Consider the following 19,869-nt stretch of genomic DNA (forward strand, 5'->3'; position numbering starts at 1 on the left):
TACAAAACCACATGTGATCGTGCGCTGCAGAATGAGCAGTAGTGCTGTAGCATTGTAAGATTAATTGATTGATTTGGTGTTTTAAATCCACTTTATGCACAGTAAGGCTAATCGGGACTGGACCGACAGTTTATTTAAAGTGGGATCCGAACCATTGCGTCTCCACCGGGAATCGAACGCGTGATCCCTTGACTACAAGCATTGTAAGAGGGATGGAAAAGGACCAAGGGAGAAGGCTTCGACAGTGGGAAATCTGTCATCAGATTCGGGAGTAAAAGTGAAGTGCGCCATTGTAATCATGACAGAAGAAGCAGGTGGTGGTTCCATGAAACAAGGCTACCTCACCTCCAGTATTTTTTAACTTGTGCTTGTTTGTTTGAGTTTGCTTTTAAGTTCGCTTTAAGCACAGAAAGGCTAATCAGGACTGAGCCTACAGTTAAAAGTGGGATCCGAACCACTGTGTGCTTCCACTAGGTACCAAACCCACAAGTTCTTGGTAACAAGGTGATGAAGTTACCACTACACCATGATAATGCAAGTGACCTCCGCCGGCCTCCGTGGCGGAGTGGTTAGCACAGCGTGCTACAATGCTAGGGGTTCCAGGTTCGAATCCCAGCCTGACCATGGGTGTCCTTTGTGAGTGTCCATTCATCAATTTCATCCCCAGTCAACACACTAACGTTGCCACAACGTTGTATGAATGTTGCATGTAGGGGAGCAACGTTGTATGCTTGTTGTATTTATGATGACTGTTGTATGTAGGGGAACAACGTTGTGATAACGTTGCATCAACGTTACAAAAAACATTCCACTGAATACGCTTTAGTTTGGATGATCACCACCATGAGCGCCACAAGCGTCATATCGGAGTGTTTTGTTTAATCTGAATTTGTGTGTGCACTGACCACCAAACCTTATATTTCCTACAGCGTACACTAGATGGCAGTGCGACTCAAATGCAAAACAAACATAACTTTTAGTAACACAAATAAGGATACTTTCGATTGTAATTAGTGAAAAAAATGTGTTGAATACAAGTGAAACTCCCATGATAAATATTTTTATTCCAGACTATATAATCAGGAGCTAAGTACGGCAAAAACATCTCTCTCTCTGGATTGGTTGGTTGGCCCCCTTGACGCATTCACTGTGGGTTTGGTTTCAGCACGTTTGGAACGGACGGCTATAGGATATCAAATCCTATACAGTGGTTTGGTGCGCTCGAGGTGCCTTTGGCAGAACGCCTTGCTGCGAAGGGACAGACAACCGTTACTGCTAGCTTTGGAGCAAACTGTGTTCACAAATCACGTTTGCAATCACTGGTGTGAACCTTGCTTATTTTGAAGCAAACTGTGCTCAATTCTCGTTTGCAGCACTTTGTACTTTGCTTATTTAGAAGCAAACTGTGCTACAATCCTCGTTTGCAGCACTTTGTTCTTTACTTATTTTGCACCCTGTTTATTTTGAAGAAAATTGTTCTACAATTCTCGTTTGCAGCACTTTGTTCTTTACTTATTTTGCACTTAGTTTATTTTGAAGCAAACTGTGCTACAATCCTCGTTTGCAGCACATTATAATCAGCTTATTTTGAAGCAAACAGTGTTTGCAATTCTCGTTTGCAACACTTGTAACTCTGTTTCTCATTGTTGTTTCCGCCTTGTTGATTTTAAGATAAGTATTGGTAGGTCTCCTCCCTTTGTTCACCATGCATAAAGGGCTCCCCCAACAAGTTGGGGGTGCACACGCTCGAGACAGGAACATACAAAAACAAGACCGAGGAAATTCAAGAAGCACCTCAGCTGATTCAAAGACAGCTAGGGATCGCTCTCGATCCCCTATCCAACAACAAAAGAAGCAAAAATACCACGAACAAACACGCAATCCAAAGTTAAATCCCAGAGATACCACACAAATTTAAGGCCGAACTGAAGAAAATTCCACTGTCTACAACTTCCTACTACAAAATTACGACCCCAAGTACAGAACTCCTAAGTTGCTCCTTCAACAGTTACAAAAATACCTTCCCCGAGCACAAGTAGAACAAATTATATTCACCAGAAATGGCATCATTATAAAATCCAGAGATCCGCAATTTCTATCCACTTTGAGAAACAAAGTTTCGTTCGAAATTTTTGGACCACAGGCTGCTCTATCCCAACTGACACCCAAAACTGCCAAACAATCACCACCACCAAACAAACCACCTCACATGTCAGTCGTTATTAAAGGCGTAGATCCAGAACTCGCTGACTAAGAAGTATTAGAAGAACTACGTTTGGAAGGGCATGAAGTTATAAAATGCGTTCGAATCCAAAACAACAACGGACCAACTTACCTGATGCGAGTAATAACAGATTGTTCCAGCACAATCGATCGTTTACTTCATGAAGGGGCTTATATATATCGCCAACGACATAGGGTTGAACCATCGCATTCAAGGGCACCTCTTCCGTTACGATGTGAACGCTGCCAGAAATACAACGTCCACACTACGGCAAATTGCCCCGAAACACCTATCTGTGGCTATTGTTCTGGCCAACACACGACTAAAGAGTGCACAAATCTGAATGCACCACCCAAATGTAACACGTGCAAACAGGCTCATCCCTCATATAGTTACCGTTGTGCTGCACGCCCAAACCCCGAAGCCTCACGCCCTGACCTAACTGTACCATTAAGAACTATGGACTCTAAAACTCCACCACAGAACTCTCTGAAACAACCAGTGACTGTTGAAGATCTACTTAGATTTCAAACATTAACCCTACAAAATATCCACCCATTTCTACGCCAACATATATTACAATAGATAGTACAGACAGCTAAGACTCTTTTTCGTGTCCACCTGTTACCTACATATTCTGGTCCACATGTACATTTTCAAATTGTACCACTGGAAACTGAAGTTTAGAAACCTAACTGTTATTTATATAATTATGGCGGGCTATATACAATATAATTTCCTATTTATGAACATCCGTTCTCTACCGAAACATAAAGCTATTCCAGGAACTTCTCCTGGAAGAAGACATTCATTTCTTTGCACTGAATGAAACCCGTATCCCCAAAGCCACACCCCTTTACATACCCAGATATTCCTTGCTACATACACCTGGTCCTACAACGGCGCAACGATTATGTGGTGGAGTAGCCCTAGGGATCAAGCCAAAAGTTCCCTATAGAACAAATATATTACCACCTCAATTTCCATACCAAGAATATTCTATTGCCACACTTTATCTCAAAAATATAAATGTGACATTGGCTACTGTATATATACGACCCACTAGCCCTCTACCTACGGACTTCTTTCTTTATATCGCTTCTACATACCGTCACTACTTCATACTAGCTGATATTAATATACATAGTCGAACAAATGTAGAACGAACAGCTTTCCACACTACCATCGATAACAATACTACAGGTATATTTCAAGATTTACCATCTGCAACTCGTCCAGGGAGTAACACAACCCCCGATGTAGTTTTTGTGTCACCTTCCTTAGCTGACAAAATTAACATAGAAGTCCTTGCACCGATAGGAAGTGATCATGCACCAATTAAAATAACTCTACCAGTGCACCACTATACTCAACACAAACAGGTTCCTCCAAAGCGGATCTACGATTATAACAGAGCAAATTGGGAAGGTTATCGAGAAGATCTCTCCACTGTCTTTCAAAATCTCACCCCTCCAACGAACTCTGACGAATTAGATAAGGCTGTAGAAAACATCACGTCAGAAGTCAAACAAGCAGCAAGCACACATATACCACAGATAACTGTGAACAGTTTTAAACCTAAACTACCACCTAAATACCTTCATCTAGTAACTGCATCACGTCGTGCCTATCGGGAATACGTACAAACAAGGAAGCCTGAATGTCTGCGAGTTCACCGTCAATGGATAAGAACTGTCCATAACTACATAAAGGCACACAAACAACGTCAGTGGATCGACACTTGCAATCACCTTGATGCTGAAAGCCATCCTAGCAAATTCTGGAAACGATTTCATATGCTTACAGGAAAACATACAAGTACTACGTATCCTCTTCTCTCACAACAACAAGCTCTTACAAATGATTACGAAAAGGCAAATGAATTTGCACAGATTCTCCAAGACACATTTACTCCTCCGCTTCCGCTTGCTCCTAATAGCAGATTAGAATCTCAAATAACAAGGAAGGTACATCCTGAAAATAGACAACTGCAACCCAGTTCTCATCATGCTATCAACGCAAATCACCCTCTTACTACTTTAATTACCACAGATGATATAACAAACGCAGTCCGCAACAAAAGAAACACTGCCCCAGGGTTTGATTCCATCACATATGTCTTGATAAAGAAAGCTCCACTAGCAATGTTGTCATTTCTCGCCTTGATATACAACTTAATCCTTCGCACTGGATATTACCCTGTCGAATGGAAAGTGTCGAAGGTACTCATGTTTCCGAAACCTGATAAAGATCGTACAGACCCAAAATGCTATAGACCTATACAACTAACATCAACACTCAGCAAAATCCTTGAAAAAATTTTAGTCCGCCGATTACACTCTCACTTATTGTCAAATAATTTTCTCCCGATACACCAAGCCGGATTTAGGCCACACTTTAGCGTCTTGGATAACCTACTAAGACTCTCAAATCGAATCTACAACCAGTACAATACATCTAAACCCTCTTGTTTAATACTATTCGATCTTGAAAAGGCATTCGATAAAGTGTGGCACACCGGCCTCATATATAAATTGCATAAGTTTCGCCTCCCTTTCTGTTACATTCGATTAATTTTCAACTTTCTTACCAACCGAATGGCATATGTAACAATAAATAACAATCTGTCTCACCCTATCTTCTTGAACGCCGGAGTACCGCAAGGATCGGTATTATCTCCATTGCTCTATTTACTTTATGTCGCAGATATGCCAACATTCTCTCAGGTGTCAACATACCAATACGCTGATGATACAGCTCTACTGGCTTGTGGTGCTACAATTCAAGCAATAAATGGCATTATGCAACCAGCTATTAATGTATTTCAACGATGGTGTGACACTTGGAGACTCACCATCAATAGCGCAAAAACTCAAGCCATAATATTTCTTCCTACCGGATGTCGCTCACGGGTACAAAGAAATCCAAGTATGTTAGATCTTAAGATCCGTGGCACACGCATAATTCCTACCAACAGCGTCAAATATCTTGGTGTCATATTTGACACAAAACTAACATGGACACCACACCTGCAGAACATCAAAAAGAAAGCCAAAAACGGACTACAGCTGATGAAGAGACTTGTCGGCACGAATTGGGGACTTCGAGCAAATATCCTCCTAAATACCTATCTGGCCTTTCTTCGGCCCGTACTTACGTATGGACATACAGCATGGCTCTCAGCAGAGGACTCGTTCTATGAACGACTACAAATCATAGAGAGACATGCATGTCGACTGGCATACAGAATCAAACTACCAAGTCCAACTCGACTCTTATACACACGAATAAGTTTTCCACATATAACACTTCACCTAGAGGCATTGCGAAAAGAATATATAAATAACAGGATGGACAAAGAACACCCACCGTTGGTTCACACAATCCGTGAAGATGCAATACACGACTGTTACCCGTACAGATTGTATACTCCATTACAACATCTTTTAACTCTGTATACTCTGACCATCGGGCCCAGACATCCTGATTATGAACTATACACCATTCATCATCCACCACAATTACGACCACATTTATACCCTTCATATTGCAACTAATAATCAAACTACAAGAAAGGGTATTTATTTACTAACATAAGAATGAAAGTAGGGTGTTATATAATATAGCAATGAAAATCCAAGGTCATTTCAAGACTAGGTTAGTGTTCATTTCATAATCCCAAAAATAGAAATAGCCTATCTATTATTATTATTATATGTTTAAAAGTATCTAGCACGTACCGAAGAGAGGGACATAACCCTCTAAACGGATGAACGGGGGAAAAAAACGGCAAAAAGTTCGATTTGGAAAAGGCGTTTGACAAAGTATGGCATTCGGGATTAATATATAAACTCCACAAATTCCAACTTCCTCAATGCTACATTCGCCTTATCCATTCGTTCCTGACAGGCCGCATGGCATACATCTCTCTGAACTCGGCAACTTCCTATCCCATCTTCTTGCACACAGGAGTCCCACAGGGGTCTGTTTTGTCACCGCTGTTATATTTAATGTATGTAACAGATATGCCGACCATGGATACCAGCACACACGTATTCCAATTTGCAGATGACACTGCTTTCCTAACTCTTGGGAAAACAGTTCAATCCATTAATAAAACACTCCAAAAGGCCGTAGACTCCTTTATTCGCTGGTGCAACCAATGGAAACTATCAATAAACTCTTCAAAAACTCAGGCAGTAGTTTTCCTACCTCCCCACTGTCGTTCCAAAATACACCGAAACCCCAAACTCTTGGAGATTAAAATAGAGGGGAGACGCATCTTACCTTCAAATCACGTAACATACCTTGGGGTTACCATAGATGAAAAACTGACCTGGCGTCCACACTTAGAAAGGATAAAGAAGAAGGTAAAGAACCGCCTAAACCTATTATGGAAACTGGTGGGTACATCTTGGGGATTATACCCGACAACAGTCCTAACCACCTACAAAATGTTCTTGCGCCCAGCCATCACTCACGGGCATATTGCTTGGATTGACGCTTCTGCCTCCTTCTACGACCAACTGGAAATCTTTGAACGGCACGCATTTAGATTGGCTTTCCGGATTAAATTACCTTATCCCACAGCACTACTGTATGACAGAATTTCCTTCCCGACTATTTTGTATCACGTCGAGAGCCTTCGCCAACGATACATAAACAAAGCCATGATATCCGAAAACCCAGTATTCTGGAATACCATTCATCTTGATATCCGACATGATGCAGCATCTACACATATTTATACGCCATTACAACACCTGCTCACCATGTATTCATGTTATCTAGATGATCTAGACCCACAGAAACACGAATACGATATATATCATCCATCGCAGTTATCACGCCATATTTATCCCACCACTACAGCCTAAGCAGTACCAACAATACTCAGACTCCAAATATCGAAATCCATATTTACAATCTTCTCAACCATGCTCAAAAGTAAGATAACACATACGAATCACCAATCTTAATAAGAAAAAATATTCTGCAATATAAAAAAGCACTTAGACCATCCAAAATGATGAAAGACACATAACTTACAATGAAATCACTTACCGAAGTGAGGGCGTAACCCTCTCAACGGGTTAACACTAGCAAAAAAAATGATTACCAGGTGTAGTTAGAGATTGGTTAATTCATCACAATCTCCAGACTAACAATTGCCTATTATGGTGGAGCAGGAAAAGTTTTTATAATATGTATTATATACAAAAATGGCTTGGCAAGATTGCTAATAGCTTGCCATGCGAAACAACCATATTTTAAATATGCATTGTTATATTCATAAATTACACAGGCAACAAGGTAATGTTGCAAAAAAGTTGTGGCAACGTTAACCCCTGACATACCTAATGTTGCTACATAATGTTCAGTATATGTTGTGACAACGTTGCAGCAACGTTGAAAAAAATGACCCTTAAACGTTTTCACAACGTTGTATCAACATACATTCAACATTGTAACAACGTTAGGTATGTTAGGGGCTAACGTTGTGGTAACATTACCTTGTTGACTGGGTCATATCGTCACCAGAGGCGCAATCAAGAATTTTTGTCTGGGGGGTAATCTACCAGGAGAATAAGCATGCCAATAATAATAATAATAATAATAATAATAATAATAATAATAATAGCATTATTATTATTATTATTATTATTATTATTATTATTATTATTATTATTATTATTGACATTTTTCCTGGAATTTTCTTCAACACGTTCAATTTCACATTAGCTAATAATGGAAATCCTAACACACAAACTGTATTTTTGGAAGACAAAAATAACGAATGTAATTCATTTTGTACATATGATAAACTACTTTCATGTAGAACATTGTTTTACATACATGCAACATGGAGCGACGTAAAATAAGAAATTACATGCAACATGCTAACACTAAATTGTGAACGTATTCAATGTTTCTTTAATACACATATGTATATGCCCGCCCCCGTGGCGGAGTGGTTAGCACATCGCACTACGACGCTAAAGGTCCCGGTTTCGAATCCTGGCCTGGGGGTGGATGTTTGTGAGTGTCAATTCATCAATTTCATCATATCATCACTCATCCCCATCTTCGCAAATTAGCCAAAAGTGGCACAAGAAGCGAAGTAAAATAAAACAAATCAATAAATCAATCAGAGCCTCCCCAATGGCGCAGTGGTAGCGTCGTTGCCTTGTAATCAAGGGGTCCCGCGTACGATACCCGGTGGAGGCACATAGTGGTTCGGATCCCACTTTAAACTGTAGGTCCAGTCCCGATTAGCCTTACTGTGCATAAAGTGGACTTAAAACACCAAATCAAACCAAACCAATAAATCAATCAATTATTTAAATACATTACATAATCAAGGTATAAGGTTTTGTATTAGGGGTGTGCGAATAAATTTAGGGCTGAAACTACAATAAATTATTTAAATACATTACATAATCAATTCATCACGTGTGTATGCTCCTTTTCCTCAAAACAATTGTCCATACATTTAAAACAAAGTACATTTAGTTTACTATGCATTACGGAAAAGAAGGAAAATGCGAGTGAAGCGAGCAAGAAAATTTTTAGATCCAATTTTTGCAAACTGAAAACAATATTGATTTAATAGGGCGCAAATAATTCCATGGGGCGCCATGGCATTCTCTCTTTACAACTTTTTACATTTAAATCATTCGATGCCCAGATCCGACTACTGCCACCCTCTGAACTTGATGAGACTGTAAGAAAAGCAGGTATTTCACGAAACGTATTTTTATTTGCATAAAATTTAGAAATCGAGAAGGCAATTGCCCCTCTGACCTCCCCTGCAGCTGCAGTGCCCTTGGTCGTCTCGAAGAAAAATGCAAGAAATATATGAAAACTAATTTCATCTTGAGTATTATTTTGTCCTGCTACTCTTAGATTCTGCTTGCCTTGCTTTTCTTATCTCAGTGTTTGTCCCCCCCCCCCTAGAATTGGTTTCCGTCAAAGGTTGAGGGGGCAACGCCCGCTCTTCCCCGCCCCTGTGGTTGCACCACTGATCATCACTCATCCTCATCTTCATGATTGGCCAGAACGTGGTAGAAAAGCAAAGTGAAAAGTAATCAATCAAGCAAGCAAGGGACTCCCCCCCTCCTGCTCTGCTGCTTAATGGCCTTGAGGTGCAGTGTGCAGCAGGCGCGGCTCGTGCATTATTTACCCGGGGGTTCACTGAAGTCATGTGACATATATTCAGTTTCCGCAAAATAGACTTCCTTCGCCTAACAAAAGGATGGGGGGAGGGCTTAAAAGATTTGTCCAGAATTTTTATTTACCTGGGAGTAGGTATAAGGTTTTGTATTAGGGGTGTGCGAATAAATTTAGGGCTGAAACTACAATAAATTGTGCCTTTATGAAAAAAGTTGAGTTTTGTTGGAATGTCATGGACGTCCTCAAGTAGGGGCAGGTAATATATTTTTTCCCCAGGAGGAGCAAAAAACACTCCTTCAGTCTGAAGTTACTGCAACGCTTTTATAATAATTGCCAAAAATTACTGTGACTGAAATTAAATTATATGCGTGTAATATATAATTTTTGGTTTACATTCGATTTCCATGGGGGGCGGCCCCCTTTTCCCCTTCCGGACGTCCATGCCGACTAATCAGAACTGGTCCTACATTTATTAAAGGGAAATGGCAACTAATGGCATGTGCATTATAGAAATCAAACCTGAGACCCTTTTCATTGATACGCGACAGCTTTGTTCAAATTTGGGGCTGGTCGACCAGCACACGCTTTTTTTCAGTGGACAAGGAAGTTTGTTTAAGTTAATTATGTGCATTTCTATCGGTCATTTCTTACCTGCGCGGACAACAACGCCTACACTGCATCAAATGACATAACCTAGGTAAAGTCCATCACTCGCTTCATCACTTAATACATTCCAACAAGTATCCAAGCACTTCAAAAACTAACAAACTTGAGACGATTGATACCGAGCGACAGCGAGTCACGTCTTCGCGCCATTCTTTCTCTTTCGCGAACCCGAAGTGTTTCCACCTTTAAGGAAAAACCTCTGAATGCATGCATGAGCTATTTTGGTAATGTATCTCCTTTATTTTAATTCATCGCATCTAATTCCAGCTTTTATTTGTTTCCACTCATCCATCTCTGCCACAATCTTGCATTTATTCCAAGAAGTTCGGTGCAAAAATGATACAAAGAGAATATTCAATATGTAATGTGTGCGCTTCAAACTTGAACCGCACACAGCAACACTGGAAGGGCGGAAGCAGCGAGATCGGAGCCTTGTCCCGCGCCTTCTGCGAGAGAACGAACTGCGCATGACCGTTGGGTTGAGACATAGGTTCTGCAATCTCATCTTCCATGTATTTTGTCCTATACCCTCCTCGAGCTTCTGCTCCCGCACGAAGCTTTCACAATGGCAAGAGCTGTCCTGTGGGGGTTCAACTGAGGGTCTGTATCAGGGCGGCCGTTTCGCGGTTTCTTCTTCTCAGCAAAAGAGTTCGCCGTATTACGGGCACAAATACATGACTTATTGTGTAGAATTTTTAGCGAAATAATGTGGAAATGTAAAGACATTGTTTATTGTTCATTCTCAAGGTGATTATCGTATATTACTGGGGGTTCACTGATCCTGTGCGCTATAGGGCCAACCGCGCCTGGTGTGCAGGCAGTAAGCTCACACTGCAGGAAGCACTTGCTGGCCTCCTCCAGGGGCACAAGTGCATGCCAGTTGCACAGTTGTGTCCTATGGGATCATGGGTTTCTGTATGCACATAAATGCTCAATATGAGTGTAAACTTTTAGAATAACAACATTTTCCCCAAGATGGGATGGGGAAAGAGATTGGTTGCATGAGCACTAAATACTCTTCTCTCTGCTGGTGCTGAAATCTCTAGTTAAGGCTCTGCCGTCAATACATTTTAAGAAAATGGTTACCTACTGTAACCGAACTTTGGAGAAAACATTTGCTAATGTTGATGCACAGATGATGGTATTTTCTCTTCTTTGTATTGTTTAGAAGTATTTCAACAATTCCTGCTGCCTTATTACTAAAGACATGATTTTTTTTTACTGATTAATTATTCAAAATGATGAATGTTAACCTCATGAAATTTTACGTTATTAATACCCTATTCAAACTTTTGCAAGAACCAAGACTGATGACCTTGAATCTCATTGTTCAGATTTGTGTGTGGGTGGGTGAACCCTGCATGATATTCAGTACAAATATGGGAATTTTGTTCATGTCAGAATTTAATTTATGAGGCCGATTAAAAAGCTAACTGAAGTTTTCTCACCATTTAGCATAGAAAATGAAATAATGAACATAATACATTTCAAAAAAATTATTCATAAGAGGTTCATGGTGTATAATTTTCGAAATTATTGATGATAACGCTCCTCTCTTCTGATATCCATTGATTGAAATTAATATCTCAGTAGGTTAAGGGTTCAAACTGTCATGTGCCAACCTCCGTAACATAGTGATTAGTACAGGGAGCTATGATTCCAGGGGTTCCGGGTTCGAGTCCCAGCCTGGGCTTTGGTGTTCTTTGTAAGTGTATCTTCATCAATTTCATCCTCATCTTTGCGATTAGCCAAAAGTAGCAGAAGAGAAAAGAAAAATAAACCAAATCAACAACAACAAACTATCATACTTACCAATGGAATTAAGACAATTGAAAAGAGTTCAATGTTAATAAATTTACAATATTTCTGCACTTGTTGCTACTAGTGTTGAGCAAGACAATTCAAACAGCTGAATCATACCTTATCTAAAACAAAGCTAAGACAGTACTTAATGTTTTGACTATGCTTATAAATAGTTAACAATTCTATATTACATAATTTCTATCTTTCTTCACAGAGGGATGGGTTAAAATCGATCTCTTGTGGGCCGTAAAACTGTGGATAGAGTACTCTGAGCTGCTACATGTGATCCAGGTGGAATGCAAAACATGTGCTATGGATGTTTCGAAGAGTCCTGTGTCACTTGAAGAAGAAAATAAGCCATTTCTTATTATCAACACTCAGTCCAACAAGGTAAGCAAGGCCATTTTAAACATATTGTATGTGAAGTAATAACTATAAATAAATAATAACCATATTATGAAGTTTCAAAATGAAAATTCTGTGAACTCCATCGGTGCTAGATTCTAAATTTCTGGTTAACCTTTGTGATAGCCTAGTAGTTATAGCTGTTATTTTGTAGTTGGAGTATATGTGGTTAAAAGTGAACGAGGGCATGGTTTACTGGATCAGATCCACTATAACTGTATGCAGGCCAGTAGCGAGAAGTTTATTTTGGAGGAGGATCATCCCTTATCAGCAGCCGCCCTAAAGACAAAAAATGGGGGGGTTAAAGGAACTGAAGATGAATTTCTCAATATATTACAACTTTTTACACAAGATGTTTGATCCTGCTAATGAAGTAAAATTAATGACCACTGTACACTATTTAAATTAGATATTTGAATGATTTCAGGGGGGATTCAGCCCCCTGAGCTCTCCCCCTGGCTACGTGCCTAACTGTATGACTAGTTACGGGCTTAGCAAGATTTTCAACATTGATATGGTGTTTTACTTCAGCGAATGATCAAGTAACCTACAGTGGAATATTAAGTATAGTTTTCTGCTTCATGAAATTTAAGAAACAGGTGGGTTTGACAGTGGATGAGCAGTAAGTTTCAAAGGTTACCAACCTCTCAAGTACCAAAGCAGTAGGACTAGCTCTGTCAACAAAGCACAGCTCTGGAGCTGTTGAAACAGGAGGAGATTACGAGATTCATGTTCCATGTATAGCATAATAAAATGTATGAAATTCAGCAAAATGTTCATTAACTTAATAATCTAGAGACTCGATATTGCACAATGTATCTATGAACTATGTCCACCACAATCCAGAATGTCCATAATCCATTACAACAAGTGCACTTGATAAAGTAGTGCCGGGTCACATTTTTCAGAATCCTGTGAGGATAACTTGTGAGCTAAACATCTTGAAAATGTTGATATTTTGTAGATTCATGGAGTATCATTCATTTCCTTGTTGAATGGCTAAATGGGAAGATTGTGACGAAATGAAAATTGTCAACATTGAATAGAGTTCAGCTGACCTGATGTTAGTTCCAAGTGTTTGGTAATCCTGCCTCAGACATGGATTTCCTGATATGCGAATTACAGTGGTGCTACTCAATTTTTGTGAAAAATGAAATGAAAACATCGAAGGACTGTGTAACATGTTTCTCATGGACCAACTGGTTCAAAGGCAAAGTCGATACAGGAATAGCCAATAAACGATGTGCTAGATTTAATTTATCCTGATAATTGACAATCTGCAAGCCCACCTTACAAGTTATGGCCTGTGCTTCAGAAAATAACAAGAAAATGTATTCAACAAGCAAGAACTTGAAGAACTCACTTGGGGCAGTGGCTGATTCCCCTGTGATGACCTTATGTACTAACATTGAAATTTGGCCACAGATACTTTGCAATTGAGTGAAAACCAAAGGTCTTGAAACAGGGACGTCGGAACTTATTTTGGAGTGGGGGCAGGTTTTCAAATCTATCTACCCCAACACACACACACACACACACACACACACACACACACACACACACACACACACACACACATATATATATATATATATATATATATATATATAGTAATTATTATTAAATAGCTTATTTTATTTTATTGTTAGATATACATATTTATTTATTACATAAATAATAAATATATACTTATTGAATGAATATATGAATATCCACAGTGATGAAGCCTCATAAGAGGCTCACCCAGAGACCTCTATTACGGAATATTTTATTACTTATAATTCCATTAAACGGCGCTTAATACATGAAAACTGAAATTTTAGGTCTTACGATAATTACCGCAAATTTCCACCGCCGCATGGTACTCGATCTTCGCATGCAGTAAAGCATGATGGTATTGAGGCATTCCTTTAATGATTAGTAACATAACTGAAAACGGACTACTTTTAAAAGGGTGCGAAGTACACGTGCAAACGTATTGAGAAAATCCATGTCTCTGAAGCTTTCTGATCGATGTGTCAAAAAGAAAATTGTCCATAGCCGTGTTCTCATTTACCATTTCATAATTTTATAAATCTTAGTATAATTTTAACAAAAACGTAGCATACTAAAGAAGAATTACTTGAATTAAAGAGTTAAAAGGAAATAATTTAATGACAGATTTAGTTTATTTTACTTCACTTTTCTACAATTTTTGACTGATCGCGAAGGCAGTCAATGGGATTGGGACAATATGGTATCTTTTATTTGGTAAGCGCTATATTTTCAATATTTCAACATATAAAACATTTCTGATTCTAAAATGGCGTAACAAACTATTCCTTCATCTTTTACTGATATTTTCAAATTCCAGACTGCTATTTAGAGCATTTCTAGGCTAAAGTCTTGCAATGAACGCTTTCAAATATAGTACATGGTTGGATTGATTGATTGATTTAGTTAGTTTATTTTACTTCACGTTTTGTGCCTCTGGGCTAATTTGTAAAGATGGGGATGAGTGATGATATGATGAAATTGATGAATGGACATTCACAAACGAACCCGGGACCCTTGGCGTCGTAGCGCGATGTGCTAACCACTCGGCCACAGGGTCCGGCAGTACATGGTTGGAGAGGGCCGAGGTGTCAAATATGGGGCAAGTCGCCACGCGACGCCAACAGCTTTAAAATTAGATATTTTGATCTGTAATTATCGTAGCAGCTAGGTACTTAGTATTGCGTTTGAATTAAATCAATCTGAGCTTTACATGTCTTTTCAGCGGGTTCGATACCCGGTGGAGGTACAAGTGGTTCGGATCCCACTTTAAACTGTAGGTCCAGTCCCGATTAGCCTTACTGCGCATAAAGTGGACTTAAAACACCAAATCAACCAACCAACCAACCAACCAACATGTCTTTTCAGATCAATGGCCCCTTCTTAGATGTTTCAGATTTGAGAGAAGAACCTAAGACTAAAGGCGACCCCCCCCCCACTATCCCCAACCCCTAGATGTCTAAATTATCGATCATGCCTCGACCTTGCCACCTAAAACTGACCTCCCAACGTAAAAATAAATCGTCCGTGAACATAAGAATGAACGGTGTTACCTCTCCGAGGTCTAAAACTAAGCCATCAGCCCTAAACATGATGTTTAAAATAAAACAGTAAACTTTTAATAAATCTAAATGGCCAAGAAATAAAAGTTCCTCCCTTCCCACGAGAGGAGGTGGTTCATATACTCCAAAGTTTGCAGTGTTAAAGCCCGAAAGGGCAGAGAACTGATGGTGTATCGGAACGATACTTGTCTGTCTCTAGTCCCGTCTTTTTATGTCCTTTCACACGGAAAATATAAATTAGTAAAGAAAACGTAAGGAGAGAAGTAAAACTTACCAATTTCTTGATTCTATGTCAGGCGACTGATTGCCAGTGACGTGCACTGAGGAGTAGCTAGTCTAGCAGAGATAGATCAATCAATCTCACATCTCGAATTATATTCAAATCACAATATTTTTGTCTTGTTAAAGCCACCACAGCTCATATGCAACACCTTTTTTCCCACGCTCCTCTCGTCCATCGGTGTTCTCCGCGGGCAAAGCTGGCTGGATACCCTAGCTCGCTCTTCTTCCGCCAGACCAGTTTCCAGGTAGAAACAGCCGGCCCAAGGAAGAGGAAGATTTGTACCTCTACCTCCCTTGCCCCCTCGCCCCCCGCTGCAATGGTTGAAAGCCTAGGCTTTCAGGTTCCCTAGTCTATCTCCTATAGGACAGATAGGGGATTGGTTTCTCTTCGATTCCTTTGTTGTTGATTTGTTGATTTGGTGTTTTAAGTCCACTTTATGCACAGTAAGGCTAATCGGGACTGGACCTACAGTTTAAAGTGGGATCCGAACCACTATGTACCTCCACCGGGTATCGAACCCGGGACCCCTTGATTGCAAGGCGACGACGCTACCACTGCGCCATCGAGGAGGCACTCGATTCCTTTGTAAATCCTGTAAAGAACACAGGGTAAAATTGTCTGCAGTACTTATGTTCTCTGTATTTACACAACCTTTTACACGTTGTACAATATGTGCGAATGTTTAATATGGGATGTAGTTTTATTATTTATGAAATGGGAACGTGTTATGCGCAGACAATAATGTTATGCTTTCTTTCTTTTTTCTTTTTCAAATATGGAATATATAATGATTAAATTACAAATATGTGCTCAGGCTCTCTCTGACTCTCGTTTTAGTAGTGTTTTATTTAAATATACCACTCTTGGTCTCTATCAGTCATAAATACGGATGTATTTATTTGGGCAAGAGAACGCGTGTTCATATTGTTGTTGGTTTGGTTTATTTTACTTCGCTTTTCTGCTACATTTGGTTATCGCGAAAATGAGGATTGAGTGATGATATGATGAAATTGGTGAAGGGACCTCATATGAACAATCCAGGCCAGGATTCGAACCCGTGATGAGTGCGCATTCTTGTCCTATGTGTTGTACTCTGCAGTGAATAATGAAATAATTTGGAATGAAAAATGTATCTCAGAACTCAAAAAGTCAAATGAATATCATTGAAGAAACTACAAAAAAGTGTGTTGTGTTTTGTTACCTGTCACCAAATCAACCAAGCGTGGGGGAGTGGTTATCACAGCGCACTACGACACCAGGAGTTCCAGGTTCGAACCCCGACCCGGGCATGGGCGTTCCCTGTGTTCGTCCATTCATCAATTTCATCGTATCATCTTCGCAATTAACCAAATGTGACAAAAAAGCGACACTAAGTAACAAAAATGAAATCAAATCATTGATTGATTGCTCAATTTGGTTTATTTTACTTCGCTTTTCCGCCACCTTTGGTACGACAAAATTGATGAAGGGACACACACAAAGGACACAAATGGCCAATCCGAGATTCGAACCCAGGATCTCTGGCTTAGAGTCAAATCAAATAGTTTTTTTTTATTTTCGAATGTGGGTGGGGGTTACGTGTGCTTTTTTCTAGTACTCATTCATAATTTTGCAATCATTTCCTGTTATTGACATTCTTCTTTTTTGTAGGAATACTAGCCCTAAAGGGGGGAGGGGTGTGACCCACACCAACCTCCCCCTTGAGCACGCCACTGACTGCTACCCCAAGTGTGCTCTTAGCGAACACCGGAAGGAATGGATTTGCAGGTGCGTGCTGTTAGCGAACACACAAACTTGCTCTGTCTTGTTTGTCCTTGAAAGCGGTCAACATGCAAGTGTTGCCAGTGATATCTTATAATCATTTTGCAAATCCTTCCGTAACTGTGTTCGCTAAGAGCACGTTCGCTAACAGCACGTCACCATCAGCACCATGCTCCGGCCGCATTTACCCCCAGGGTTTCCCCAGGCACCCATTCATTTTAGGCTGGGTGAGCCGGGGAGCCCCTTTTTGCGTGGATAAGGCCGGAAAAATTCCGACCTTAGATCACCCACCACAGAAATCGAACCCGAGTCTCCGCGTGGCAGTCAGACGCCCTACCCACTAGACCACCGCTTCGTCTCGAATTTTTTCCCCACCTTCACCCTTTTACCTAGAAGGCTCAAGCTCCTCCTGCCCCCTGGTTCGGAGCCCTTGCATCCATGGAATGTAGTTGCAGATGGAAAAGAAGAGATTTAAAATTAGGCTGCTCTCTGCACCCTCCCCATCGGGGTACGCGGGGTTTATTCTTTCACACCAACCGCATCTGTCCGTAAAATCGAAGCGGTGAATTTCTAAGGAGATAATTCCACCTTACACTTGATTTGAGGAGACGTGGCTGTGATTCTTATCTGCACATGGATCTTTCTGCCACGTACTTCTTGCTGGTATCGGAACTTGAGGCCACGTTCATTTCATTAGTGCAAAAATATTTTTCCATTTTTTTCAAAACGAAACATAAGTTGGAAAAAATATAGTTTCATTTTATGAAGAGTGGGGGGCAAGTCGCCCCCCTGCCCACCCGGTTCCGACGTCCCTGTCTTGAAAGAAATATTGATTGTTTTGTGGTCACAATATATCTAAGTAAAATACATTACTTGAACTTTAAAATATCTCCATATCTTCATGGACGTCCGCAGGATTTTTTCCAGGAAGGGGCAAGCAAGGTATTTTTTTCCCCCAGGGAAGCAAATAAGGCACATATTCCCCCATAATAGTGTTGTCCCCTCAAAAAAAAACATTGCTTCAGTTTAAAGTTATCATGTTCCTGCAATACCTATTCAATAGTTAAATAATATTACAGTGACTGAAATGAAATTATATGTGTTAAATATATAATTTTTTGTTGGCTTTTCATTTACCATGGGGTGCCCCCCCCCCATCCTTCTGAACTTCTAGGTATATCTTGCATTTTCATCCACAACATGTAACCACACTCGCTAGATACTGGAAGCAAAAACAACCTCAATACTGTTACAAAATCTGTATAAGATTTCCATGTAAGTTGAACACAAATTAAGTAACACGTAATTCCTGTACATTTTAAAATTGTGGGGAGTCATTACATTGTTTATGTGCACCTATCAAATAGTACGGATGTAGAGTACCTTAACAGCAAGGCTGTAGTTGTATAAGATTATGCATATACTCATTACAAGGTATGGTAAAATAATTAGTAATTAGGGTTTTTAAGATAATTTGTCTAATCTGGTAACATAATATGCATCAATTTCCAAATAAGTTTAAAACTTTTCTTTTGTTACAGACAAAACGACCAAAAAGAAATATTAATTGTAGTCCAGGGATAACAGAATGTTGTCGTGAGGAATTTTATGTTAATTTTTCACATATTGGCTGGGACGATTGGATTATTCAACCTCCAGGATACCATGCTTACTTTTGCCGAGGGTCTTGCACAAATGCTGCTGCTATCTCGCAAGGTGCTACTCAATATAGACAAGTCATGCAGGTAAGAAATTTATCATTTGAAAGTAATCTAGAACTATCTAATTTTTCCTCTGCTAAGAACTTTTTACTCTGAAAGTCTAGTTCAGGTATAACCCAAAATTGTCATAATACAAAATTATGGTGTAGACACACCTAAAATTGAGTTGAATGTTTTACATTCTCACTCTATGCAGACATATTTATCAATGCAAGAATACACAACAATCCATTAGTAAAAATTTATTTGCTTTTAATGTGCATCCATTTCGCTTATGCATAGATTAAAGGGGAGGGCAGAGGAACTGGTTTATCCTCCACCCAAACATCTAAAACTAATACTAAATGAAAACACAGGATTTAGTAAGTGCCTTTGACAATAAACATTATGTGATCACATCTTGTGTATCTAGAGCCAATAAGAAATAATCAATTAATGTAAGATTAAGTGACAACTTCCTTTTTAACATCTTTCATCCCCTTTGTACAAACCTTTAATGACAAGATGACAGTTTAAACAAATACCATCCAATCTCCACCAAAAAGGTTGTTAATCTGCTACTGATTACAATATGCATGATACACTTCCACATACCTAAACCTCTGGTTAAATACTTTTTTAAGATTTTTCTAACATGTGGTAATCATAGATCTGGGTTTTAGGGTGGATGGTCAAGCACTTCCCAGCCAACTTGACCAAGCTCAATAGCAGACATGGGCGATTTTATTATGGGGAAGA

At 39.6% G+C, this 19,869-nt stretch overlaps 1 protein-coding gene across 1 annotated transcript in view; it reads left to right on the forward strand.

Moving 5' to 3' along the window:
- LOC145984180 (protein dawdle-like) overlaps positions 1-19,869 on the forward strand; it is a 70,036-nt gene that overhangs the window by 45,123 nt on the left and 5,044 nt on the right. The window contains exons 3-4 of the mRNA XM_083117676.1: positions 12,081-12,256; positions 18,952-19,155. Coding sequence (XP_082973802.1) covers positions 12,081-12,256; positions 18,952-19,155 — 380 coding nt within the window. The remainder of the gene's footprint in view (positions 1-12,080; positions 12,257-18,951; positions 19,156-19,869) is intronic.

This window comes from Lepisma saccharinum, chromosome 2 (assembly GCF_977018435.1).
Source record: "Lepisma saccharinum chromosome 2, izLepSacc3.1, whole genome shotgun sequence".
NCBI lineage: Eukaryota > Metazoa > Arthropoda > Insecta > Zygentoma > Lepismatidae > Lepisma > Lepisma saccharinum.